This window comes from Metopolophium dirhodum, chromosome 3, assembly GCF_019925205.1.
Source record: "Metopolophium dirhodum isolate CAU chromosome 3, ASM1992520v1, whole genome shotgun sequence".
In the NCBI taxonomy this organism is placed as follows: domain Eukaryota; kingdom Metazoa; phylum Arthropoda; class Insecta; order Hemiptera; family Aphididae; genus Metopolophium; species Metopolophium dirhodum.
In genome coordinates, this window is record NC_083562.1 from 8004898 (window position 1) to 8016458 (window position 11561).

Here is an 11561-nt window from a genome sequence, read left to right on the forward strand (position 1 = left end):
TAAGAATCATCGTGGATATGAGTATGTGACACTATTAAGGTATTTGCCATGTCCTAAAAACACCTTTTTATAAACAATAGGTAATAGAAATATACAGAAAAATCATAATTTTTGAACTTCTGTGCACTTTATTCATGTGACACTTGTGGCAATTCGACAGGCCATACAATATGATTAAAAATTACATAGGTAGGTAACTAATTCGATACGATATTTCAAAAAGCGTACAATAGGTACATACACTACGAATATTTTTAAGTCATTACAAACGTTACCTATATCTATTATAATACCGCCAAAAAATAAAAACGTATTTACTGCAGTTACTGTTGTTAGACAATGCTCCTAAGCAGGGCCGTAATGGAAGGGTTTCGGCCCACTATTTACTGTAAGCAACCGGCCCATTTTCTTACATTTATCGGCCCAACTTAAACTAACAAAATATTATATTTTTCTCAATAGTATAGTAGTACAAGAATTAGGATTAAGAAACTTTTTTTATGTTGATTACAAAGAAAATGTAAAATATATCAATATTCAATACATATATAGGTATAAATCAGTTACACTAAGTAGCAGTATGACAAATTAAATCTTATAAATTATATATTTATGTAATTATGTGTACGATAAAGCGCGTAGACGATTTTTGATAATATTTAATTTGCTAATTACTCGTTCACAATTAACCTGAGTTGCCGATAAGGTTAGTACATATTCCATGGCGGCATATAAATTAAAATAAGTAGGCATATGTAAATTAAGCGAATGAAGTAAATTAAAAACACAAATCCGACAATTTGCTCGGGCTAATATAGCTTTTTCACCATGGATAGAAGAAACCAATAGTATTAACATTCAGATCCTAAAAAAAATGTTTTCATATAAATATTCTTAACACAGATTTTTATATAATATAGTATATCTAGCTGAATAACACGACGTTGCCCGAGAAAAAAATTGTGATTAATTAACTCCTTTTGGGTGTAATTCGCTGAGCACAGGAATGTGTATGGAAGCAAAATCATATTATATATTTTAATTTTTAGCCATCCCGCGTGGTTAACGGTAATGCGAACATTATATTATCAGGTAGGAAATTAACACAGCGAGGTGGGTGATAAAATATAGCCTATATTAGTACAGCTTTCTAGTTGAAAAAAAATTTGTATACAGTGTACTTACCTAAAATAATATTGAAGTCATAGTTGATCATCCCGGGTTTTTAGGAGTATTTAATATTTTTATATTAATATATTTTCTGAGGTTATTTAATTTTATTTAGAAAAATAGTCGAATATTATAGGTACACGATACTGCAATAGGTACTTGTACAACCGCATTCACAGTATAAAAAAAATGTTAACACGTGCGTTCAGTTTATTTCGTTACTAGTACAAAATTTGTATTATTTTAATTCAGTTCTGTTTAATTTAACAATTTTGTTTTTAAATTATGGATGATCATTCAGAAATTAAGTAAAAATAAAGTTATTATATTATTACTTAGGAATTTATTTTAAAGAAAAATATTTAATTATATTATTTATTTAATTAATTTAATATTATTTTATTTATTTATTGATAATTTTAATTTATATACTATCGTTTTCAGTTAGTTCAGAAAATGATCGTGACAAGGTGTTTTTAATTCGAGATATAATTGAACTCATTATACGAAAAAACCATTCTTTACAATGAAGACCGGTTACATCTGTAAGAAGTAGAAAAGAAATATTTGAGTTCATACAACAAAAATGCGGTTGTAAATGGGATAGTAATTGTATATCATTACTAAACAATGAAATCGTAAATTTTTCTTTGGTATTATCAAGAAAATTGTTGAAATGTAATAGGAAACTTGATAAGTTTTATACGATTAATAATGTGTGGCTTAATACTACATTTGAAATGCCTCATTTAAAATCACAGTCTTCAATACCAAAAGCTGCTAATTTTGGTCGTACACCTAAAACATTTACTGAGTGATCTGAACGAACTAAACGTCGTAAAATGATTAATTCGATTGAGTCTTCGAATATGAGTTTCCTAGAAATAATATACGCCTCAAATAGAAAAATGCAACAGAGTGGACAAAGAAGTGTGGTCCAGCTTTTTAAAAGTGCTACATTGTCACCAAATAGAATTAAAAAAATTAAAAATGCGATTTAAAAATCAAAATCAACTGAAATTGATCCATTTACCGCTGACGGAGCTTTGGCTTTTTTTGTTGAAAACGATTTAACGAAACAGCAATATATAAATATTAGGTTGTCTGCCAAAAACCGAAATGCTAATATGTATCCACCATATTCTTCAATTATAGAAGCAAAAAAACTATGCAGTTATCCAGACAATTGCATTATTAACGATAATACACGTTTTCTGATAATAATAATTGTTTTACGCCGGTATCGTTTACCGGCGCACTAATAAATTATGTTTTCAAATATCTAAGAGCTTTCTCTATGACATCCATTTGTTCTACAAACGAAAAACATGCGTAATTTTAAGTGGTACTCTTTCAAAATTTAAAACATTTTGAAAATTTTTTTTTTTTTACATTTTTTGTATGATAAAAAAAATAAAAATTCTGTTTTTGGTCTTTAATATTAGCCAAGGGACCTTACAGTTTGATATGAAAATATTATTTATTAAAAAATATATATTCTACGTCATGAAAGAATATGCAAGAAAAACTATAAAATTCGATGAAATACTGATAGAAATAAAGAATTTTTTTACTAAACATGTTACAGTTCTTTAGAATTTATACTTAGGAAATTGTAACTCGGGATTAATATTCAATAGTGTATACAGATAACAATTCCATTGAAAAAAATAAATATTAAAATATAGACTTTTGGCCGCGTAAAATGACGTTTCAAACCACTGTGCGGCGGCTAAACGATCTAAGTAGAGATATTACTTTATCGATTGATTGTCGTTTATTGACGACGGTTAGGGATTAATAAGCTACAGCAAGTACTAAAATCTCAGATTGGGGGAACTGATAAGGGTTTGTATTTCTGTTCAACCGCTAACACCATAGGTCGTATCAACATGTATATAAGTCCGAATTCCCAAGGTTCTATATTATACACAAGTATTAACTATTAGGTATAAGTAGTTAGAATTTAAAAGTCTGTGTGTAATAATGAATAATGTATTTTGTGCACGATATTCAAAAAAGTTAATGCAAATATACATGAAAGTCGATAACGTATTGAATTTTCGGGTATTCACATTGTGATAGACACAGTCCGCCATCACACAAAACTTTACGCCACCAGTCACCACTCACCACGATGATTGATTAGGGACACAATCTTCACGACCGTGTCCCGTTTATAATTTTGTATTTCTTAAAAGTTAAAACCAACATTTTTATTTTATGCAAACATATTTTTGTTTTTAAATGATAGATTGAGGACCGAAATATATTATAATTTCTTATATTTTGGGCCACGTGCCCTTAATGCTAGCTTTCTGTCAAATCCAGTCCTGACAAGTAGAAACTTTACAATAAGGATATTATAATATATTAAAATTTTGTTTTTAAAACCATTTTTTGTCGACGAATTAGTATAAATAATTATTAATTATATTTACTCAACCCCATAGGACTCGGCACGCTATTCGGTCCGGCCAACGGGCAACGACCCTTGTCCATAATAATATACGTCATGAGTGGGTGCAGATAATAAAATATTATACATTTATACTGCATCGTGAGTAATACCATATTAGTATATTTACGTAAACACGTAATAAACTAATGGCAGCGACCGCGAGGATTTTAGCCGGATCGAACGGAATTTAGTAAATTTTAATTTACTCATTTAATCATCACTTATAAACATGCATATACATGAATTATGAATACCTATCTATACAATTTGTTATAATATTATTATTTAAAATTACCTACATCATTAAATAGTAATTAATATTAAATTATACCTACTTTATCTTATCTTTGTTTGTAATTTATTATTTAAAAATGTTATCATATAATATAGAGGTACCTGGTACCTTCCTAAAATTATATTTTTTCTCCTCAGCAAAGTATGCATCAATTATAAGCATCCATTATAAGATGGTCACAATTTAAACTTTAAAGTAGACAATCGACTACCTAGTGACAACAGATTCACTTCAATATTCAATATTGCTAAGCAATCGAGATTTGTTGGTAGGTAAGGTTACCCATGGTTGTCCATAATATAAGTAATTTTTTTATTCTATTGAGGCAAGAAGTGAAGACAAAAAACTTTTAGTTAATTATTAGTCGTAGTGCAGTAGGTACAGTTATAAACTGTCAATTGCCAATTGGTGTAGACTGTACAAACATAATACATTCAGATTTCAACTACTCCAAGTAACAACGGTCTCTGGTACACATCCGTTTGAGAATCTTTTCATAGTATTCATTATACATTTAACGCACATATTTTATATCATATATATTAATATATATAGCCATATAGGAGAAATACATTTAATTTCTTAGTCTAAACATTAGTCAATGCCCAATGGTCAGCAATAAATATAGTTTAAAATATGCATATTCTGTTGAAAATGCTTTTTCGATATTTGCTATCCCCAAAATGTTGTCGTTCTAGTCCCGATCTGATAGAGCCGATATAATATAGTTTATTATTATTCTAAATACACTTAGACTAGTTAGACTATAGATACTTGACACTTTGTGAACGTGATTAACGGAATACAAATAATATACTATCTATTGCTGTTATTACATCGTGTTTGAATCGGCTAGAAATCTCGATCGCGGTCTAAGGAACCCACACATCACCCAGTAGTAGGTGCCCAGGGGAGGGGGAACGCGCCCGCCCAAGAGCGCGCGCGCCACCGTCCGACTGTCCGAGTGGGTATTGATTTAAAATTAGCCCGCCGGAGCAGTAAGTTGTCTCGAAAGATGTGCCGTCGCCGAACGGGATCGGTATTCGCATTCGGCAGCGGTCGTCCCGCGCGCGCGCTCTCGGCAGTCGGTGGTCGTCCCTCGCACGCGCGCTCTCTCTCGACGGTCGTCCGCGGTGCGCGCCGCCTCTTCACCACGCCAATCCCTTTGCCGCCGACTCGCGAGTCTGCTCCGGCGAGGCGAATAATATTATTATTGTTGTCGCAGCCGCCACTGCTCCCCGTCAGTCGTCACGGCCATTGTATAATACATTGTATATACACATTGCACAGACGACGGCCGTCGTTCCGCGTACGCACTACGCGATTGCAATTATTTGCAGCACGGAACCAGGAACGCTCTCTCCCTCCCGACCGCCCACCCGCCCAGGACCGACCGACCGACAGCCAGCCGCACGACCGTCCCCCGCACGACGCGTTTGTCCGTCGTGTCCTTAATGAACGCAGTCACCACACACGGGCGTCATAGATGTTAATTGTCCTGTTAAAACCGATAGGGATACTATGTTCCTACATATTTAAAGCCATGGGACAAAGGTACGTACCTAATGCATAAATGCGTCGCAAGATATTGTAATATAATATAATACAGTGTATCGACTGATGCGTTCCATCAACACACTCACTCCCAATGTCGTTGGGGGTTCATCCCCATTCCCCCTAAAACTTTGACCATAGATTATTAATATTATACGTACCTATTTAAATACGCCTAGCAGGTTATGTAAACGTGCCAATTGATGATACCCTTTTTTTTTTTTTTTTTTTTGACATCCGCAGCCTTGTCATTGGTTCTGAGCGGTCTGCCAGACGGAAGAAACAAAAAACTGATGGCAACCTACCCGTTGACACGCCGACCGTGTCACTCACGGCGGCTTCCATGACAGACCTAGACAACATTACTCAGCACCAGATAGTGTACAAAAAAGTATAACTACCATTTTGTATCTCCCCCCCCCCCTCCATTGGAGTCTTTTACACTCAAACCTCATATTTTCAGATGGAACAACTGATGGACCGTATGCAGGATGAGAACACCGGCATTCCTGTGCGTACTGTCAACAAGTTCAGAGCTAAAGTGCCTTCTGTGTTTACTGGTAAATTTTTAACACATTCATGTTATTTTACACTCCAGCCAATATTAATGAAAGGTACGGTTTATTTAAAGGAACTGATCTGATATTATGGATTATGAAAAATGTGGATGTTGATGATCAAGGTAACAATTCAATTGGTTGTATAATAGGCAATGCAAATAAATGCAATAAGACATTACTATAATATTATTATACTCGTGCATTTTAGTTGAAGCATTATACTTTGCAAATCTATTGTCCTCTCATGGTTACTTGTTCCCAATTGATGATCATTTTCTGAATGTGAAGAATGATGGATCTTATTATCGTTTTCAAGTAAGTCATTTATGACATTTAATTAACTGAATAGTGATCTTACAACTGTTGATGATAAATATAATAACATTGTACGTATACATTAACATTTAAAAGTAAATTAGGTACTTAGTTAATATTGAACATAAATAAACATTTATTATAAAACATATTATTAGCATTTTATTAGTAAATATTAAAAGACTGAGACATGGTGATTTTTCATGTTTCATGAATAATAAATTTAGGCTAATAAATAAAATTGAAAATATTGTACAAAATGGTACAATTACACATCTAATTCGCTATGATATCATTGTTAACATTGAAATTCAAGCATTAACCTATTAAGATCATAAAATATATAGTATTAAAATTGTATTGATCATATTGATCATATCTACTTAAATTTAAATATACCATAAATCTTATTAAAATGAGTTAAATTTTAAATATCAAATGTTATACCTTGAGGAAGAAATGTGTTTGATTTAATTTGTTTATACCAAAAAAAAAAAATATCTTATTTATTGGAATAAAAATACATCAAAATCGCAACATTTAAAATTTGACTTTAATCGTTTTGACCGCCGCACCAAAGTGTGCTTAACATACAATAAATCATAATTATTAATTACCTATATTAAGCATAGGTATACAACTATAGGCATACATTTTGATAAAAATTTAGATACATTTAAATTACTTATTATAATAATATATGATTAGGTAGTTAATATTAGTATATAATTAAGGCATTTATTGTAGTATGATGTATGACTTTTATTATTTATAACTCTTATTGAAATATTTTCACTTATTTATTACAGACTCCTTATTATTGGCCATCAAATATATTTGACCCTGAAAATACCGACTATGGTAAGACTGTAAAATATGAATTTGTTGTGTATTTTATGAGAAATAACTCCTTTTCATTTTATTAATTCAGTTTCTGTTATTAATATATTTTTTTTTGTTTTTTAAATAACGGGACACATTATTTTTAATGTAGATTAATAAAGTACTTTTATTTTTAGCTGTATACCTGTGCAAAAGAACAATGCAAAACAAAACACGTTTAGAATTGGCTGATTATGAAGCTGAAAACTTAGCAAAACTCCAAAAAGTTTTATCTCGAAAATGGGAATTTGTATTCTTACAAGCAGAGGCTCAAAGTAAAGTAGACAAGAAACGAGACCGGATGGAAAGAAAAATATTAGATAGTCAAGAACGTGCATTTTGGGACGTACATAGACCAATGGTAATTACCAGAATTACTTAAAAGTTTTAAACAATACAACATAACATATGAATTTATTTACAGCCTGGTACTATTATAACAACAGAAATTGACTACAGGAAATTAAAGAGGTATAAAGAATTAGCTACTCTAGCTAATGGAGACATTGCTAACTTACTACTACCTATTCAGCTCCCAATAAAAACTAATATTGGTAAACCTACTATTGAATCTATAAAAAAAGATATAACTGCAATGCGGCTAAAGCTTGATCGACGTAATATAAAACTATCAAAAATTGCAGACACGTTAGTATTGATTCAATTCATATAATAATTGTAATATACAGTGCACTGACTATCCAACATTTTTCTTCTAGATACATTACCTATTTTGAACAGTATGCAGAATATGATCCATTTTTTACACCTCCAGAATTTAGCAACCCTTGGTTATTAGATAATGTTGAAGTATGGGATTGTGACAAACATTCGTGCGTAATTTTATTGGTCGTTTAGTTTATTAGAAACAATTAAAATTTTAAAAATAGTTCTATGTTTTCATACAGGAAAGAAGTTACAGTGCGTCGAATAAAACGATGGGCATTTAGTTTAAAGGAGCTTCTAGCTGATCCTGCGGGAAAAGAACATTTTACAAAATTCCTGGAAAAAGAATTTAGTTGTGAAAATTTAAAGTAAGAATAAATGCCGTAATATATGTTTGATAATAGTTAATAAGTATAGAACATTCCTTATAAATATTTTGTTTTCCTTAAAGATTTTGGGAAGCAGTACAAAATCTTAAGAAATTGCCACAACGTGAAGTACCTGAAGCTGCTGAAGAAATCTGGACAGAGTATTTAAGTGGTGATTCATTAAACATTGACTCTCAGTCGAGAGAATTAAGCCGAAAGAACATGTCCGCTCCTGATAGATGGGCATTTGATATTGCTGCCGTATGTAATCGCACATTTTCATTATGTAAGATTAAGAATGGAGTTCAAGACATGATAAACAGAAAATAGATCTTCCAATTTAGTTAGAAACTAGTTAGTGTAGAACTTTAAAAGTTTATATTATATGTTAACTGTTATTAATCAGGTTCATGTTTACCATTTAATGAAGAGTGACAGCTACCAGAGGTATATAAGATCAGAAATGTATAAAGAATATTTAAATACTTCCAAGAAAAAGGTAACCATTTTGAATTTTTTTTTCCTATTTTTTCTTTTTATTTTATTATCTTGTAAGAATTTGATTTGATTTTTTACTATTTTCTAGACTTCCATGAAAGGCATTAGGTCTATAGTATCATTTTCTGGAAAAAGAGATATTTGCCCATCGTGATGGTATGCGTACTTACATTATTCAAAGTACCTTTACAATACAGTTCAAATATTTGAAATATTATTTACTTTTTTTATATTTAAATTATAAGCAATTTATTTTAATTTTTATAATTTAGGCGGTTAAATTATTATTTTTTATATAATATGTATTATTTGTAGGCATTTGCAACTTTTTGGTTCTATAATTACAAATTATTATAAACAATTATTGTTGTGAAATTGTTAACTATTAAGTTATAATTGTATGTTTGAGGCAATTTATGTTCCTATAAAATTGGTGACATTTTTTATACATATATTTTTGTTGTACATTTGTTACAAATTTTAATAAATATTATATATTTATTGTTTTTAATTGTATACATGTTTGTTTAAATTTTCTTTTATTATGAAATTTGTGTAGGTACTTATGATATTGTTATTGATTAGTCAAATTGAAATTATTATTAATGTGTTGAATTGTATAAATTTTAGATCTACTTATACCTCGGTAATTAAGCAGAAGTCCATTAAACGTTAAACATGTTATTATTATGCATTATGTTTAATTTGTTGAAAATAATTATGTTTACGTCATTCTTTTTAACTGTAAATAATAAGTGTTAGGTATCATAACCGCAGGATCAATAACATGAATAATACCAAAAAAATAACAGTTTAACATTTTGAAAACTATTATAATATATTACATTCTATTAAGATTAACACAATAAAATGGTCATCTATGTAGTGTAATACATAATGAACTGTGCATTGTACTGGGGCCCCCAAAATTATGGAAATCAATACATCATAATTCATAAATGGCATGAACATAATAGCATAGTACCTTGTGGAGATGACTTAAATATTGTTTTAGAATTATAATAGTATAAAGAATTATTTGGGCAACTAAATATTTATTTTAAATTGTATACATTGTAATGAATAATTAATTTGTTTTTTAATTAAAATAAGTAAGTACATTAATGGCATTTTTATATAAGAGCCCCCAAAATTTTTTTTTTTTACCAGAGTCGAGTCTAAGATCCAACACTGTTCATAAATTAAAGAAAATACGTGATTTTTGGAAACACTTTTTATGGTTTAACTTGATTATATGTATGGTAAAGATAAATAACCATTCTTTAATATTGTTTCTTTAAAAATAGTATAAAATACCTATAAATTACATTTATAGTGTATAGGCGTAAGAAAAAAAACAGGTAAATAAGTGTATAATTATTTTAATCAACTCAAATACATCAGTTTTATCAATTGTACAGTGGAAGTTGAGGTAACTAGTTAACTACTTACTAATCGAGTTCAGATGAGAAATTTGTAAAACAAGCAAATTGGTTAGCAAGATTATTATTATGCTTTGGTTCAAATGAACACTTGTGGACATTAAGTAACTTCTTTGCTAGTTCCTCCATGATTTCACCTGAAAAAGTTAACAGGAAATCATTTATTAACTGAAGTTGAAGACATGGTAAATCATAAAATAATTTCCGTGATGCTAACCTGTACACAAAATAACATGTTGTTTTGTTAAAGATTTTGTAGTTTGCAATGATTTTGTCAAACATTCTTCAGAAAGAAATGGTGGGTCAACAACGACTAAATCAAAACTGTTCAATAGTTCTTCATCAAATTTCATTGGTTCATTATAATCATAAAAAACATAATTTGAACCATAAACACTAAACCTTTTGTCAAACTCAAATAGTTTAACTAAAAATGGAAAAATTGAAATATAAGTACATTATATTGTGTGTCCGCAAAAACAGGGTAACTGTGTAATTAAATTACCTATATTACTCAGTACCCTATACATATTTTAATTATATTTGCGGGGCATGAAGACTATTGGATCATCAATCTTCCGCAATCAGAATTCTAAAATATGTATAGCGTACTGAGTAATGTAGGTAACCGAGTTATAGTGTACCCAGTTTTTTCGGATACAAGATATACTACAATTATTGCACATACTTAACATCGTGGGTGACTTTTTCTTAAAGGTTTTATACAATGTAGGGCATGATATCAACGCTACACTACCATTTGATCCAACCATTTTATGTACACATTCAACGATTTTTTCACATGTTTTTTCATCATACCAAAATTGGCTTAATTGCTGCAACAAACCACTACATTTATGTAACAAACAATAAATTAAAAAACAAACAAACAAACAATTCAGAATAAATTGCCATCTCACCCAATCTTCATCAAATTTTACATCCGTTGCATCTTTATCATCACAGTGAGATAACAATTTTTCGTTTTGTTCTTCATAAAACTCTTTTAAAGCTCTCTGCGCTTCGGCTGAAAGTTTTAATGCATCAAATTCATCTTCAGAGCTTGACATTTTTTTAAAAAAAAATTTTAGAACTTAACTTTAAGTAGGTAATATACAATTTTTGAAAATTCAAAATAACAATAGTTTTAAATCACTATTTAACGAGTGTGAAGTTAACAATTGACCGGACCCATATATTTGTCAAGGAAAAACCTTCTTTAGAATTAGATCAATCTGAATTATACAGGATTCAAAATTGCCAGGAAATAAATCGTAGTTACTATACCTACTAGAACAGAACAAGCATTTAGCATACTGAATGGCGTATGCCCGAAGCCCTGAAATAGTG

At 30.3% G+C, this 11561-nt stretch overlaps 2 protein-coding genes across 6 annotated transcripts in view; one reads left to right on the forward strand and one right to left on the reverse strand.

Annotated features, from left to right (window-relative positions):
- LOC132941975 (regulator of G-protein signaling 7) overlaps positions 1–9894 on the forward strand; it is a 21320-nt gene extending 11426 nt beyond the window's left edge. The window contains exons 1-13 of one of the 4 annotated variants that reach the window (XR_009664207.1): positions 4929–5480; positions 5724–5871; positions 5944–6040; positions 6112–6162; positions 6249–6355; positions 7165–7216; positions 7375–7598; positions 7662–7885; positions 7957–8070; positions 8128–8271; positions 8355–8557; positions 8678–8770; positions 8858–9894. Coding sequence is in view for 3 of the 4 variants with exons in the window: in XM_061010248.1 (XP_060866231.1) it covers positions 5413–5480; positions 5724–5871; positions 5944–6040; positions 6112–6162; positions 6249–6355; positions 7165–7216; positions 7375–7598; positions 7662–7885; positions 7957–8070; positions 8128–8271; positions 8355–8532; positions 8678–8770; positions 8858–8923 (1566 nt within the window). In the remaining variant the exon portion in view is untranslated. Of the gene's footprint in view, positions 1–4928; positions 5481–5723; positions 5872–5943; positions 6041–6111; positions 6163–6248; positions 6356–7164; positions 7217–7374; positions 7599–7661; positions 7886–7956; positions 8071–8127; positions 8272–8354; positions 8558–8677; positions 8771–8857 lie in introns of those variants that run through there. The other 3 variants (XM_061010248.1, XM_061010249.1, XM_061010250.1) reach the window with 3 other exon arrangements.
- Positions 9895–10135: 241 nt separating this feature from the next.
- On the reverse strand, positions 10136–11550 carry LOC132941977 (EEF1A lysine methyltransferase 1). 2 transcript variants are annotated; one of them, XM_061010255.1, is made up of 4 exons: positions 11132–11550; positions 10900–11047; positions 10429–10638; positions 10136–10348 (listed from the first exon to the last, which is right to left on the reverse strand). In XM_061010255.1, the coding sequence occupies exons 1-4, from the start codon at positions 11279–11281 to the stop codon at positions 10221–10223; spliced, it is 636 nt and encodes a 211-aa protein (XP_060866238.1). In that variant the 5' UTR covers positions 11282–11550; the 3' UTR covers positions 10136–10220. The 2 variants fall into 2 exon arrangements, with proteins under 2 accessions (XP_060866238.1, XP_060866239.1); XM_061010256.1 differs by having other exon boundaries at positions 10900–11060; positions 11132–11274.
- Positions 11551–11561: the final 11 nt, after the last annotated feature.